This window comes from Delphinapterus leucas, unplaced genomic scaffold (assembly GCF_059928025.1).
Source record: "Delphinapterus leucas isolate spDelLeu-1000000601 "Yukka" unplaced genomic scaffold, BTC_Dleu_Yukka2 spDelLeu_asBTCV2_sq25, whole genome shotgun sequence".
Classification (NCBI taxonomy): Eukaryota; Metazoa; Chordata; class Mammalia; order Artiodactyla; family Monodontidae; genus Delphinapterus; species Delphinapterus leucas.
This window is the reverse complement of record NW_028322234.1, coordinates 3,232,413-3,248,877: the sequence shown is the minus strand read 5'-3', so window position 1 is coordinate 3,248,877 and position 16,465 is coordinate 3,232,413. Positions and strand designations below refer to the sequence as shown.

The following is a 16,465-nucleotide window of genomic DNA, read 5'->3' as shown; positions in this document are numbered from 1 at the left end:
GACTATGAAGATTTATCCCTTTTTTTCTTCAGAAATTTGTATAGTTTAGCTCTTATATTTAACTCTTTGATCCATTTTAAATTCAAAGTCTATTTTGTCTGATATTGGTATAGACACTCCTGCTCTCTTGGTTACTATTTGAGTTTTCTCACTGAGTTTGGAATTCCCTTTTCTATCCTTTAACTTTCAACCTGCTTGAGTCTTTTGATCTCAAGTAAGTCTCTTGTAGACAGCATATAGTTGGATCATATGTTTTTACCTATTCCGCCAATCTCTGTATTTTGATTGGAGAGTTTAATGCATTTACATTTAAAGTAATTGCTGACAAAAAAAAGACTTATTTCTGCTATTGTGCTGTTTCTTTTCCATCTGCCCAAAGCTTTTTTGCCCCTCATTTCCTGCATTCCTCTCTTTCGTTGTGTGTGTTTAGCTGATTTCTTACAATACAATATTTAAATTACTTTCTCACTTCCTTTTGGGAATATTCTATAGCTCTTTTCTTTGTGTTTACCATGGGGATTACCTTTAACATCCTAAAATTAAAACACTCTAATTTGAACTTATACCAGGTTAAACTCAACAACATCCAAGTTCTTGAAGCTAAAAGAGCATCCTACTATCTCAATGCAAAAGACCTTCTCCAAGACACACTGCAGTTTCTGCCTGGCTGGGACATTGCCCCAGAGTGCGGTTAAGTTGAAGGAGTCGAAGGAGGCATACATTTCCATCCTCTGGATCACTGCTCACCAAAAAATACATAATGCCAGGCACATATGTAGTTTTGAATTTTCTAATGAAGACACCAGGAAAATAAAAATGGTGGAGTCAATGTAAATAATAGATTTTTAATTCAGTATCTGCAAAGTGTTCGAATGTTTACATGTGGCACGAGAACTGTGGTCATATTACGAGGGCTTGAGAGCCGCATGGAGCAAGATAGAAGACAAACAGCATGCACTTGAAACTCTAAGAAGTGAACGCTAACAGGCAGATGGGGCCTGGAAGTCCAAAGTTGAATAACAGCCCGTAACAGGGTGATTATGGTGGGTTTTTTTCCTGCCTCTGTCTCCCAGCTTACGCAAGGCACGCAAAGTCCAGCAACAGCTGAAAGTTAAAACCATGGGATCAACCTTTTATTTCTAGCCAGACAAGTGAGAAAGTGGGGGGCTTGGATGTTGAGGAGTGAGGGGGTCATCCCCATTGGTCTTTTTCTCCCCAGTTACCACATCTCCCCTGCAACCTCAGTGATGGCAGAGGCCTTCACTGAGAAATGGCCTGTGTCTCTGGACAAAGGAACAGGTTAAGAGACTCCTATTGTTTGAAGAGTGTGGGGGCATGCCCGTTATTTTCCTTTCTTTTCTCTTGCTATTTAAATTGACAAGAACAGATACTACACTTGATCTTAGCCAAAAGCCTGAGATGAAATAGACAAAATAAACTTTAAGCTAAAATTACTGTCAAGTATAAATTTTACTAATATAGTAATCCCAAAGGACCAAAGAGCAGGGCAGTGGCTTTATTGAGAACCCAGGATTTCCGAGTGTCCACCGTGCTCAGTCACTTTTAAATCATCAGCACAGCCCTATAATTCAGAGATTTAGGTGAAGTGACTTGCCCACGGTCACACAGCTAAGTGAGAGTCTTCTGGGACCAAGAGTAACTTTTGCAAAGGCGTCTCTTGCTATACTTAATCACTGCCACCATCTGACACTCACATTCTTTCTTTTTATACTATTCTGTTTCCTTGGGTCAAAGAATCCGACGCCTGAATTAAGGTTAAATAGGAGTTAGTGGCAGATCAAAAGCCAAAATCGCTTCAAGATATTCTTTTCATTCCCCCAAGTAATGCCTTTAGTCACAAAAATATAGAACAACATAGACAATTACAAGTCAAGTGACCTTAGTGTTCACAGGCAAGCACTAATACATTTTAATGTACCATGATCATATTAAAATAGAAATAACTATGAAACATTTTCTGCGGAGAAGCAGCCCCTGCGGCAGGCAGCAGAAAGGGACAGGAAGGCTGCATGGCGCCCAGGCCCCCAATGGCCTAGGTCTCACCCTGCAGCGCACTGTTGATGTGCCGGAACGCTGCTTCCTTCTCGGAGTCTAGGTCTTCAGTGGCGACAGGGAAACCCAGCTCAGGGCCTGGGGGCAGCCTCAGAGGCTCCCCTCGCCGGTGCGGCAGCAGAGGAATCCTGCGTTTTCGGGGCCTGGGACTGTCAGATGTGCGGGAGCCCTTCCTCCAGGGCCCTTTCTGCCCTCTTGCTGCCTCTGCATCTTTGTCAGGCTGGCTTTTCCTCCGGGAAACCACCGGAGCTGCAGAGGGCGACGGAGGGCCCTCCTCGCTCCCTTTCTTTGCAGACTTCTGGGGCAGCCCTTGCGGTATGGCGGGACCCCTCCTTCTCTTCACTGGCGGGAAACCTCGGGTGGAGCTATATGAGCTCGTGATGGCGTTTCTTTGGGGGCAGGAGCTCATACAAGTGGTCTACAGTTTCCTGGTGGATCTGTCTTCTGCCCACTTGGCGTGGAGGTCTCTCTGCAGAGGTCCAGACCTGGGCACGAAGAAAGAGCCCCCCAGGGGCCTAAATGCAGATCGTGCGTCCCCGGTGTCATCGGGGCCGCTTCTCTGGTCATCGTTCCTCACTGTGACTGTGGGGACTTCCTCCTGCTTGGCCATCCCTTGCCCCCTCTCTCCCAGGGCCCTCAACACCGTCTTCTCGGTGCTGTAGTTCGGGACACAGCTGGGTGTCGTGGCCGGCACTGGCTGCCCCCGCGCCACACTGACAGTGACTGTGTCCACTGCGGACACTGAGCTGCGGGACGTCGTGGAGGTGCGAGCACCCATCACTGCCTTCTTCCGATGGCCTCGCCTGCAGATGGAGATAAGGACCCCCAGAAAGGAGCGCAGGGTCTGCGGGATGGTAGAATGTGGCCTCAGAGACTCTGTGGCAAAGCGCAGATGCAGAGTCACTGGACACTTGTGGGCTGGCCTGCGAGTGGATAGCCGGCCATAGACAGCTGGGTGACCCGGGCCGGCCACGGTAAGTTGGTGGGCGTGGGGAGCGGGCCGGGGGCAGATGAACCCTCCTGGCAGGTGCTGATCCCCCAGTGCCCGGGGCGGGGGTGAGGGGCAGGGCCTACCTAAGTAACTGCCCCTAGAGAACTTGGGTGAGGTCGGTCCTTGGATAGAGAGCTGGGCTCCGAGCACTCTCCTTCAGCTGCCAACTCGGCCAAAATCGGAGTGCGCTCTCTTTGGCCTGTTGCTGGGATGCAGCTCTGGAACCTGTGAGCGAACAATGGGCGTGCGTTGGCGGGGCGCAAAAGTTTAGGGAGGGGTGGCGCATGCGCAGAGTACACGTCAGGCCCTGGGGCGCACAGGTGAGGATGCGCGCCCCTGGACCGTCTAGCGCTTCTGAATCTCCCCGGGGGTCTGAGGGCTGGAGGTGTTTGCCTTGAGGGTGATGAGCTTCTTGGCAGGGCAGCTGCCCCTTCTCCCCCGGCCGGCTCTAACTGTACAGGATGGGTCCCCGGCCACCAGAGCAGGAAAGCTGGAGAGCAGGGTACCTGGCTCAGCAGCCGCCGCCCGAGGTGGCAGATTTGGCGTCAGCGCCTGTGCGTCCACCTGCCCTCCCACCTGGTAACATTGGAGGAGAGAGCCGCTAAGAACAGAAGTGCAAAAAAAAGAAAAAAAACCCAGAAGTGCCCAAGCCAACCGGATCCTGCTGGGGTGACAACTGAAGGGGCAGGCAGGGCGGGCTGGGAGGGACATATATACCAGGTCCAAACCCAGAAAGATCTGAAATGCACGAGTCAGAATGAAAGTCCAGAATCATCCTTGGGCTTTGGGCTGAGCTGGAAGTATAGCCAAACTCTTCAAGGTCTCCAGCTCCACCTGCAGTTTCTGCCTGGCTGGGACATTGCCCCAGAGTGGGGTTAAGTTGAAGGAGTCGAAGGAGGCATACATTTCCATCCTCTGGATCACTGCTCACCAAAAAATACATAATGCCAGGCACATATGTAATTTTGAATTTTCTAATGAAGACACCAGGAAAATAAAAATGGTGGAGTCAATGTAAATAATAGATTTTTAATTCAGTATCTGCAAAGTGTTCGAATGTTTACATGTGGCACGAGAACTGTGGTCATATTACGAGGGCTTGAGAGCCGCATGGAGCAAGATAGAGGACAAACAGCATGCACTTGAAACTCTAAGAAGTGAACGCTAACAGGCAGATGGGGCCTGGAAGTCCAAAGTTGAATAACAGCCCGTAACAGGGTGATTATGGTGGGTTTTTTTCCTGCCTCTGTCTCCCAGCTTACGCAAGGCACGCAAAGTCCAGCAACAGCTGAAAGTTAAAACCATGGGATCAACCTTTTATTTCTAGCCAGACAAGTGAGAAAGTGGGGGGCTTGGATGTTGAGGAGTGAGGGGGTCATCCCCATTGGTCTTTTTCTCCCCAGTTACCACATCTCCCCTGCAACCTCAGTGATGGCAGAGGCCTTCACTGAGAAATGGCCTGTGTCTCTGGACAAAGGAACAGGTTAAGAGGCTCCTATTGTCTGAAGAGTGTGGGGGCATGCCGTTATTTTCCTTTCTTTTCTCTTGCTATTTCACCTGAAAGGTCAACCTGGCCATAGGGAACTGCATGACAGCATGGCGGCTTAAACACTTTAAGGAACATGTAGGAGGGGCCCCTGAAGCCTGAGAATGTGGGTAGAATTCCAAAGAGGAGAGAGCTATAGGAGGAGATTATTTAGGTCTGTGTACGAGCCCACATAAGTCCTGGGATCCCCCTGAGCCTCATGCACAGACAGAGCCAACGAGGCAGAATAGAGGCTTGCGGAAGTGAACTACAGTATAAACTGCCACTCAATTCCGAGATTAACCCCTGAGTGGTACGTGCACCATGTGGACACAAACAGCACAGCAGTGTCCTGAAAACTGCACCAAGACTGGAACAACTCAGAAGACAAGGCACAATACCTGTTTGACCATAGGTTCATGAATTGCTTAATAAAAACCACAGAAAAAGGAAAAGTATCAATCTCCTGAGGATTTTAATAGGAACCAGAGTCTCGAAACATAATAAGCAAACTTTCCAGGATACCACCCAAAATCACACAACGGAGCATACAAAGAACTAGGAAAATGTGACAAATTCTCAAGAGAAAAATGCAATCAACAGACCCAGCCCTGAAATAACCCACATGGAGGAATTAGCAGACAAAGCATCCATTACAACCATGCTCCATGAGTTAAAGGTAAATCCTCTTGAAATTAATGGAAAGAAGTTCTTCAGTGAGAAGTACAAACTATGAAAAAGAAGCAAATGGAAAGTTTAGAACTTAACATGCAATATCCAAAAGCAAACATTCACTGGATGGGCTGAATAACAGAACAGAGAAAACAGAGGAAAGATTCAGAAAACTTATGGATCAATAGAAATGGCACAATCTGAAAAACAAAGAGGATACATGACTGAACAAAAATTAAGTCTCAGAGACATGTGAAACAATATTGCAAGTTCTACCTTTTGTGCCGTTGGAGGGTCTGAAGGAAAGGTGCAGAAGAAAATATATGAGGAAAAGAATAGTTGAAAACGTCACTGATTTCGAGACACAGACCTAAGCTCAGAAAGCCTCACCCTGACACACAATCTGATAAAAAAGCCAAGGTGAAGAATAATCTTGAAAGCAGTCAAGGAAACCGACCTGTTATACATCACAGAATGTCAACTTGAAGGACTGTGATTTCTCATCAGAAAACAGAGACCAGAAAAGAATGGAATAACATCTTTAAAGTATTAAAGGAAAAGACCAAACCAGGATATGATATCCTTAAAGCAAGGATATCCTTAAAGACTGAAAGCCAAACAAAAGCCAAAATGAAGTCTGATGGAGATGAGAGAAAACTAAGAGAATTCATCACCAGACAATTTGCTATAAAAACATTACATGAAAGGAACTTCTTCAGGCTGAAGTGAAATGACACAAGAAAGAAGTAAGCTTGCAACTTCAGGAACAAAGGAAGGGCAACAAAAATGGCAAGTATCTGGAAAAATTATCCTCTTACATTATTTTATATATGTATGACTTTTTTTTTTTTTTGGCCACGCCTGCGTGGCCTGCGGGATCTTAGTTCCCCTACCAGGGACTGAAGCCGGGGCCCCAGCAGTGAAAGTGTTGAGTCCTAACCACTGGACCGCCAGGGAGTTCCCTGTATATGTATGAAAAAAGGATACCACAGTCTCAGAGGGTGGCGTTGAAGTCATATAAAGGTGACACATATGACAGCTATAACAAAGAGTGGAAGGTAAAAGAATCTATATGGATGTAAGCCTTCTGAATTTTATTTAATTGGTAAAATATTAACTCTAGACTGTGAAACAATACGTATACATAGTGTTATTCCAAGAACAATTAAAAAATGACAAACTCAAGAAAATTGGATAACCTCAATAGTCCTATATTTAGGAATTGTGGACAAGATAGCTAAAACATTCACATTTGTGTTTTGTGAAAAGTTTTTCTCTTGGTTAACTGCCTAGGAGTGGGTTTTTGGGTCATATGGTAAGTATGGCCCTCTCAGCCAGCCCTGGCCACCACTTCAGGTGTCGCCCCAGCAGGATCTGGATGGTGTGGGCACTTCCGTTCTTAGCGGCTCTCCCCTCCAGTGGCGCCAGGGGAACGCAGAGGCGCTGCTGCCAAAGCTGCCGCCTCTTGTGGGAGCTGCACAGCCAGCAACCTTGCTCCACGTTGCTGGGCGGGGATCCCGTCCAGTACAGTTAGTTACCCCGACAGCACTGGGGCGCGGCCAGGGGAGAAGGGCCAGCTGTCCTGCCAAGAAGCTCATCACCCTCAAGGCAAACACCTCCAGCCCTCAGACCCCCGGGGAGATTCAGAAGCGCTAGACGGTCCAGGGGCGCGCATCCTCACCTGTGCGCCCCAGGGCCTGACGTGTACTCTGCGCATGCGCCACCCCTCCCTAAATTGTTGCGCCCCACCAACGCACGCCCATTGTTCGCTCACAGGTTTCAGAGTATAAAAAGGCAACAGGCCAAAGAGAGCGCACTCCACTTTTGGCCGAGTTGGCAGCTGAAGGAGAGTGCTCAGAGCCCAGCTCTGTATCCACGGACCGACCTCACCTAAGTTCTCTAGGAGCAGTTACTTAGGTAGGCCCTGCCCCTCACCCCCGCCCCGGGCACTGGGGGACCAGCACCTGCCAGGAGGGCTCGGCTGCCCCCAGCCCGCTCCCCGCGCCCACCGACTTCCCGTGGCCGGCCCGGGCCACCCAGCTGTCTATGGCCGGCTATCCACTCGCAGGCCAGCCCACAAGTGTCCAGTGACTCTGCATCTGCGCTTTGCCACAGAGTCTCTGAGACCCCATTCTACCATCCCGCAGACGCTGCACTCCTTATGGGGATCCTTATCTCCATCTTCAGGCGAGGCCATCGGAAGAAGGCAGTGATGGGTGCTCGCACCTCCACGACGTCCCGCAGCTCAGTGTCCGCAGTGGACACAGTCACTGCCAGTGTGGCGCAGGGGCAGCCAGTGCCGGCCACGACACCCAGCTGTGTCCCGAACTACAGCACCGAGAAGACGGTGTTGAGGGCCCTGGGAGAGAGGGGGCAAGGGATGGCCAAGCAGGAGGAAGTCCCCACAGTCACAGTGAGGAACGATGACCAGAGAAGCGGCCCCAATGACACCGGGGACGCACGATCTGCATTTAGGCCCCTGGGGGGCTCTTTCTTCGTGCCCAGGTCTGGACCTCTGCAGAGAGACCTCCACGCCAAGTGGGCAGAGGACAGATCCGCCAGGAAACAGCAGACCTCTTGTATGAGCTCCTGCCCCCAAAGAAACGCCATCACGAGCTCATATAGCTCCACCCGAGGTTTCCTGCCAGTGGAAAGAAGGAGGGGTCCCGCTATACCGCAAGGGCTGCCCCAGAAGTCTACAAAGACAGGGGGCGAGGAGGGCCCTCCATCGCCCTCTGCAGCTCCGGTGGTTTACCGGAGGAAAAGCCAGCCTGACAAAAATGCAGAGACAGCAAGAGGGCAGAAAGGACCCTGGAGGAAGGGCTCCCGCACATCTGACAGTCCCAGGCCCCGAAAACGCAGGATTCCTCTGCTGCCGCACCGGCGAGGGGAGCCTCTGAGGCTGCCCCCAGCCCCTGAGCCGGGTTTCCGGGTCACCGCTGAAGACCTAGACTCGGAGAAGCAAGCAGCCTTCCGGCGCATCAACAGTGCGCTGCGGGGTGAGACCTATGCCATCGGGGACCTGGGCATTTCTCCCCAGCATAGGAAACCCATGTGTGTGGACTCTCCTGTCTTCACCCCACAGAACCTCCCTCCCGTCACCAGCCCTACTGCCCCCTCCCCAAGCCTGCCCGTTACGTGTACTGTCAGTTCCAGACCCTCACCCGGCACATCTGCGGGCCTGGCACCCCAGGCCGCTTCTGACCCTGAGGTCACCCCCATGGACACCACTCCACCCTCCCATCCTCTCCTCTTGGGGTCCGCCCCTGGCTCCAGTGGGAGCCTCTTCTCCTCGACCCAGGCCCGGCAGACGCCCCCCAGTGACAGCACATCCTCAGTCACAGTCACCACCAGCTTGCTTGCACTCAGGTCCCGCACCCAAACTCTGAGATTTCCTCTGCAGCCTGGAGCCACTACCCAGCCCATCTCTGGGGCCCCTGATTGGCAGCAGCGAGGAACCACCGCCTGTGGCAGCTCTCCCCAGCATAGGAAGCGGAAAGCTCCAGGCTTTGCCTCTGCTCCAGGCCCCGCAGCTTCGGACGGCCCCGCACAAGCATCTTCTGGGTGTTCATCATTTACAAATTCCACCGTGGGCACCCATGCCAGCACACAGCTGGGTTTTGGGAGCAGAGCGGCTGCCCGAGATCTGAGCTGCATGTTTGCAGCTCTCAGCCTTACAACAGCAACGAGGGGACCCCCGAGCACCACACACAGCAAAGGGGGCAGCGTGGGCCTGAACTCCTGGGGCCCTCCTCACCAGAGCCACCCCATGGTGACCACGGGACCCAGCCCTAAGAAGAAGCCTGGGTTTGGAGGCACTACTGCCTCCATCTTAAGTCACATCCCTGGGGGCCCTGATTGGCAGCAGCGAGGAACCACCGCCTGTGGCAGCTCTCCCCAGCATAGGAAAAGGAAAGCTTCAGCCTTTGCCTCTGCTCCAGGCCCCCCAGCTTCGGGCGGCCCCGCACAAACATCTTCTGTGGGTTCATCATCCACAAGTTCCACCGTGGGCACCCATGCCAGCACACAGCTGGGTTTTGGGAGCAGAGCGGCTGCCCGAGACCTGAGCTGCATGTTTGCAGCTCTCAGTGTTACGGGAGGGCCCATCTTAGGTCACATCCCCGTGGGCGCACCCAGGCAGGGCCCCCCTACTTCCAGCGGAGGGCGCAACCCATGCCCAGCCAAGACTGACTTTAGGGGTGTGTCGGTTCCGGCCTCTACTACTATCAGCCCCAGCTCCGCAGTGGGCACAGCAAGGTGCAGCCTTGCTCTTAGGGCCCCCTCATCACCTGCCAAGCGCTTGGCTGGACAACAAACCGCTGGGCCATCGACCAAGTCATTCTCCTCCGGGTCACGATTCATTACCTTGGGGTTTAAGAGGAGGAAGTTGGCCTGAGCCAATAATTTTGTGGCGAGGCCCTCAGTGTCCACCTCCTCCCAGGCTGGACCTCGTGTGGACCCTGTTTCGATGTGAAACTTATAATAAAGCTTTGTTCTTGTTCTTTTGCATAATCCTCACGTGTCTGTGATCTGTAGATCAAGTGGGAAAAGCACTGGCTTGTATGAGTGGTAACATGGAAAGCCAGACCCGTTTACAGTTTCCTGTGACCCTGCTCATGGGTTGTGAAGAGTAGCACAACAAGATGGCTACAAGGGCCCTATATTAAAAGTGTGTTTTGAGTTTAAACGATGCAGCCCGGAATAAAATGGGCCCAGAGGGAGGGGTAAACAGGGAGGGTCATCCTTGTCTGTTGTAATTGCTGCTTCCCACCCACCTCTCTGGCCTGGAGGGGGCTGGGTCATCCCGAGCACACACCAGCCGCCCATACTCTACATGTTTAGTATTTTCTAATGTAGCAGTTTCTTTGACTTTTTTTGTTTTGCTTTAATAAGTCTTAGGCAAATCATTTACATGCACATCTCAGTCAGAGAGTATATGTCCATACAACCTAAAGCAATCTACAGATCCAGTGCAATCCCTATCAAAATTCCAATGACATTTTTTATATAAATAGGAAGAACAATCCTAAAATTGGTATGGAACTGCAATAGACTTCAAAAGCCACAGCAATCCTGAGAAAGAAGAACAAAGCTGGAGGCAACACTTTTCCTGATTTCAAATTATACTACAAAGCTAGAGTAATCAAAATAGTATGGTACTGGCATGAAAACAGACACATACACCAATGCAACAGAATCAAGAGCCGAGAAATAAATCCACACACATACAGGCAACTAATTGACAGGGATCCAAGAATACTGAACAGGGAAAAGATAGTCTCTTCAGTAAATGGTGTTGGGAAAACTGGATACCCACATGCAAAACAAAGAAAGTGGACCCCTATCTTACACCATTTGTAAAAATTAACTTGAAATGGATTAAAGACTTAAATGTAAGACCTGAAACTGCAAAACTCCTAGAAGAGAACATAAAGAGAAAGCTCTTTAACATTGGTCTTGGTGATGATTTTTTGGGTATGACAACAAAACCACAAGCAACAAAAACAAAAAGCAACCAATGGGACTACATCAAACTAAAAAGCTCCTGCAGAGCAAAAGAAACAATCAACAAAATGAAAAGGCAACCTAGGAATGGGAAAAAATATTTGCAAACCACATGTATGATAAGAGGTTAATATCCAAAATCTATAAGGAATTCAAACAACTCCATAGCAAAAAACAAACAAACAAACAAACCAAAACAAATAACCTGATTCTAAAATTGGCAAAGCAGGGGACTTCCCTGGTGGTCCAGTGGTTAAGACTCCACACTTCCACTGCAGGGGGCATGGGTTTGATCCCTGGTCAGGGAATTAAGGCCCGCATGTCATGCAGTGTGTGTAAAAAAATAAAATAAAATAGGCAAATCAAGACTAGGAAACAACTAAGTGTCCAACAGGTGAATGGATAAAGAAAATGTGACATATAGATATAGATAGATAGATAGATAGATAGATATAGATAGATAGATAGATAATGGAATTTTATTCAGCCACATGAAAAGAAGGAAATCTGCCATTTGTGACAACACAGATAGACCTTGAGGGCATTATGCTAAGTGCATTAAGTCAGAGGGCGAAACATAAATACTGTATGAGATCACTTATATGTGGAATCTTTAAAAGCAAAGAAGAAACAACTCACAGATACATAGAATAGACTGGTTGCCAGAGGTGGGAGGTGGGTGAAATAGCTGAAGGTGGACCAAAGGTACAAACTTCAAGTTATAAGATAAATAAGTCTTGGGGATGTCATGTATAATGTAGTGACTATAGCTAACAATATTGCTGTGTATTTGAAAGTTGCTAAGAGAGTAGATCTTAAAAGCTCTCATCACAAGAAAAAAATAATTTGTTACTGTGAGTGGTGATGTATGAAAAGCCATGGAAGAAGCTTAAATGCATATTGCTAGTTGAAAGAAACCAGTCTGAAAAGACTACACACTGGATGATTCCAACCATATGACATTCTGGGAAAGGCAAAACTATGAAAACAAGAGGACATGTGGCCCCAGTGGACACCACTGTCTCTCCTTTCAGGAGCCTCCAGGTGCTGGAGACCTTCCCCCCTGAGATCCAGGTCTTCATGAAGGACTCCTGTGGCCAGGGCAAGCCTTACACCATTGACCCTGATGACTCCATCCACGACTTGAAAGAGAAGATTGAAGAGGCTGGAGGACCTTACATGGAGGATCAGATAGTCAGGTTCCGGGGCCAGAAACTGTGGAATCAATAGCTTCTCAGACTGCACATCAAGGATTGTGACACCATCATGCTCGTTAAGAGAGGCCCCACATCCCCACGAGTGCCAAGATCAGGCTGTTCATTTTGTAGACTTCTATGGTCATGTCCCCCTAGCTCACCCCTTTCTACCCAGACCACTGTGCTCTTTCTGAAGCATAAATAGAAACAGAATCCTCCCCTGCTTAAAATTCTCCAATGGCTCCTATTACCTACAGAATCAAGTTGAAGTTCCTTTGCTTGGCATTCAGGGTTCTTGACCATTTAGCTCTTGCTGACCTCTCAGTCTCTCCTCGTCACTCTCAAAACATACCAGACGTGGCCAAACACTTGCAATTCCAGAACACTGAATGCTGGCTCACAACTCCATGACTTTGAGTCAACTTTCCTTCTCCCCCATGTTGTCACCTTTCAAAGCTCAAACCTCTAAGTTATTGATTCTCAAAAGTAAGGACCCCAGACCAGCAGAATCAACATCATCTGGAACCTCTTTGAAATAAAACTTCTCAGCAACTAGCCCAGAATTACCTGAGTTAGGTTCTCTGGTAGTGGGACTCAGCAATCTGTGTCTTAACAAGCCTTCCAAGTAATTCTGAGCAAATATGGAAGTTCCAGGGAGTTAACACCCCAGGGGGTAAGCCTTGGCGCATTGAAAGACAGGAACCAGTGAGTGCAGCGAGTGCATACTCCCCTCCTCCACCTCTCAGGTGGATAATTTTGAGGCACGTTCTGCATTGCTCCTTAGAGGGTCCCCAGTGGGATCAAAGCTCAGCTGCCCACAGTAGTGATCAATTTCATGATATTTCTTGGACTGTTTTTTCCTCCTTCTCAATCCCCCACACCTGTCCCTTGGGATCATTTCCCAAAACAAGTCTCATGCAACTCCTTGTCTCAGGCTCTGCATTTGGAGGAACACAAGCTAAGAGAAAACCCATCTTTATGTATCTTCCTCTTCCTAAAACCCAGCCCACACCCTTCCTAACTACTAGCTCTTCCCCCACCGCCATAGAAATGTGCCCAACTACGTGGCATTTCTACAAACCATAAAACCAATACACAATCGACTGCATGTTCCCTTTTTTTTTTTTTTTTTTTTTGCGGTACGCGGACCTCTCACTGTTGTGGCCTCTCCTGTTGCAGAGCACAGGCTCCGGACGCGCAGTCTCAGCGGCCATGGCTCACGGGCCTAGCCGCTCAGCGGCGTGTAGGATCTTCCCAGACCGGGGCACGAACCCATGTCCCCTGCATCGGCAGGCGGACTCCTAAACACTGCGCCACCAGGGAAGCCCCATGTTCCCTTTTTAAATCGTTTTCTTTTTTCCTTATTTTGGCCACTCTGCAAGGCCTGCAGGTTCCTAAATACCAGACCAGGGATTGAACCCTGGTCCCTGGCAGTGAAAGCCCAGAGTCCCAACCGCTGGACTGCCAGGGAATTCCCCCTTTCGAAATCTTGAAAGCTGCTGAACTCCCAGATATCTCATGAAAATGAATAATGAAATGAATCAAAACTAATATGTAAAGTCTATTGAGCAAAGTGGTGGCTACCAGTGGGGAGAGGCAAAATAGGAGGACGGGATTAAGAGGTACAAACTACTGTGTATAAAATAGATAAGCTACAAGGACATATTGTACAGCACAGGGAATAGAGCCAATATATTATAATAACTTTAGTTTTTCAAAGGTTTATTATTTATTTAATTTATTTTTGGCTGCATTGGGTCTTAGTTGCGAGACGCAGGATCTTCACTGAGGCGTGCGGGATCTTTCATTGCAGGACGTGGGCTCTTCGTTGTGGTGTGGAGGTTTCTCTCTAGTTGTGGCCTGCATGCTTCAGGGCACATGGGCTCAGTAGTTGTGGCACGCGGGCTTAGTTGCCCTGCCGCCTGTAGGATCTTAGTTCCCCGACCAGGGATCAGACCTGTGTCCCCTGAATTGGAAGGCAGATTCTTTACCACTGGATCACCAGGGAAGTGCCTATAATAACTTCAAATGGAGTACAACCTGTAAAAATATTGAATAACTATGTTGTACACCTGAAACCGATATAGTGTTGTAAATCAATTATACTTCAAAAAAAGTTTTAAACTAAGATGTAAGGTCTGAATGTTTGAATAACTTTTGTTTGAATAACTTTTATATTGCCTTGAAGCTCATTATCTGTCATTATAAACATAGGACAAATGTTTGGAATCTCACTTTATTGTTGACTTTGGTTTGCGAAATTGCCACTGCTCTTTAAACAGTTATAATATAGGACTGTTTAAGGACCAGGCACTACCAAACTTTGAAAATATGGAGACTTTTAGAATTTATGTAATTAAAAATGTGATTCTTTCCGTTTGGGGTTAGCCAGTTGGAAAGTTTAAATTGAAACGTGTCATGATTGAGGGTTTTTTTTTTCCCCCAAATGGTATTTAAGACAACAAACACCCTCCACCCCACCACTTCCTCCAGCTAACACCTGGTCTTTCTCCTCCCTTTCACGACAAAGTTCTTGAAAGTGTTATCTACACTCCTGGTCTCCATCCTCCTCACCCAACTTACTCTTCAACCCCGCACCTAAAATCTGGCTTCTGCTCCCAGCTCTCCCTTACATTTCACCCACAATGATCACCAGTAGCCTCTTGGGTGCTTCTCAGACCTATATTCCTGAACTTATCGGAAGCATTAGGCAATGTGGACAACTTTTTTAAGCTCTCTGGCTTAAACAGCTACCCTTGTAGACCTCCCCACTTCCCACTCCTCCTTTTATCTTCCTCCCTTTGTTAACAGTACCCTCCATCCATTACCCAGGTACCCAAGCCAGAGAGCTGATAGCCATCCTGTCTTTTCCCTCACCTCCTACCTGTAGTCACCAAGTCCTGTTCACCCTCCCCCCAAGGTAGACCTAGAATCCCATCCCTTCTCCGGCCAAGTCCGGGTCACCTTCCCTCTCACCTGGATCACTGTACAGTGTCCTGACACGTTTCCCTACATATCTACCCCTGGCCCCTGCAATCCATCCTCCCCACAGAAGCAGCCAGACCAATCTTTCCAGAATGGTCATTTCACCTCTGGTCGCTCCTCTGATTTGCCACTGCCCTCAGGACAAAGTCAGCGCAGATTCACCTGATATGTGACCCAGTGGATCACTTTCTCTTTCCTAGAACAATGTTTCCACTTGGCTATCAAAACACACTGCTGATTTTTCTTCCACCTCCCTGGCTACTCCTTCGCATTCTTGTTTGCCGGATGCTTGCCTCTCCCCAATCACTTAATACTATTAAGTGTTTCAGGGCCCAGTCACTGGTCCTTTTCTTGTCTTGCTCTATACTCACTCCCTTGGTGAACCCATCCAGCCTCATGGCTTTAAATATATCTATGCTGGTAATTTGTATCTCAACCCCAGACTTCGTCCCTGAAATCCAGACTCAAATATGCAACTCCCTAGCCAACTTGGATCTCTCTCACTAGACACTCAAGTTTGCTTCCAAAGCCGAGCTCCCGACCTTCATGCCTACACTGTGCCCTGGCCCAGTCTTTCCCTTCTCAGTTAAGGACAATTCCATCCTTCCAGTGCTAAGGCCAAAAGCCTTAGAGTGGTCCTTGACTCTAATTTTTCTCTCACATCACACTCTATCCTTTAGCAAGACCTGTTTATACTCAAAATATAGCCAGTGAAATGATATGAGGTCTGGGATTCACTTCCAAATAATACAGGAGGGGAGATGTGGATGGAGATATCATTGAAACAAGATTGTCTGTAGGTTGGGACTTCCCTGGTGGTCCAGTGGTTAGGACTCTGTGCTTCTACTGCAGGGGGCATGGGTTCAATCCCTGGTTGGGGAACTAAGATCCCGCGTGCCGGGTGGCCAATAAAAATAAAAATGGGCAGAAGACCTGAATAAACATTTAAAAAACTGTCTACAGGTTGATAATTGTTGAAGATGGGGGATGGTACATGGAGGTTCATTGTATTATTCTACTTTTGTTCCTGTTTGAAATTTTCCATAATAAGAAAATTGAATCATACCACTTCTCCCTACCTTTCACTGCTACCATTCTGATCCAAGGCGCCACATCTCTTGCCTGGACTGTTGTAGTAGCTTCTTAACTGAATTCCTGCTTCTGCTCTCACCTCCACTCCCCACCCTCTGCTTTTAATCCAATCTTCCCACGAACAGCCAGTGTGATACCGTTAAAATGAAAGTCCATCCATGTCCCTCTTCTGCTTGGAACTCCCCAGTGGTTCCCCATTTCAATCAGAGTAAAAGCCAAAGTCTTAGTAGTCTTCAAGATCCTACACAATTTGCCCCCTACACTTGTACTCAAACCTCATCCCCTCCCACTCTCCCCCTTTGATCATTCCATTCCAGTCACACTGCTATTCCTCAATCCCACCAGGCATACTGCCGCCACAGGGCCTTTGCACTTGCTGTTCCTTCTCCCATTCTTCTTTAATTTTTTTAATTTATTTTATTTTTT

At 48.4% G+C, this 16,465-nt stretch overlaps 1 protein-coding gene and 1 pseudogene across 1 annotated transcript in view; one reads left to right on the top strand and one right to left on the bottom strand.

Moving 5' to 3' along the window:
• The window catches only part of LOC149744033 (2'-5'-oligoadenylate synthase-like protein 2), a 22,042-nt gene extending 5,577 nt beyond the window's left edge, over positions 1 to 16,465 (top strand). Inside the window, exon 2 of the mRNA XM_089905868.1 lies at positions 11,801 to 16,465. Coding sequence (XP_089761994.1) covers positions 11,801 to 11,996 — 196 coding nt within the window. The 3' untranslated portion in view covers positions 11,997 to 16,465. The remainder of the gene's footprint in view (positions 1 to 11,800) is intronic.
• Positions 1,321 to 1,426, bottom strand: LOC149744034 (U2 spliceosomal RNA; annotated as a pseudogene).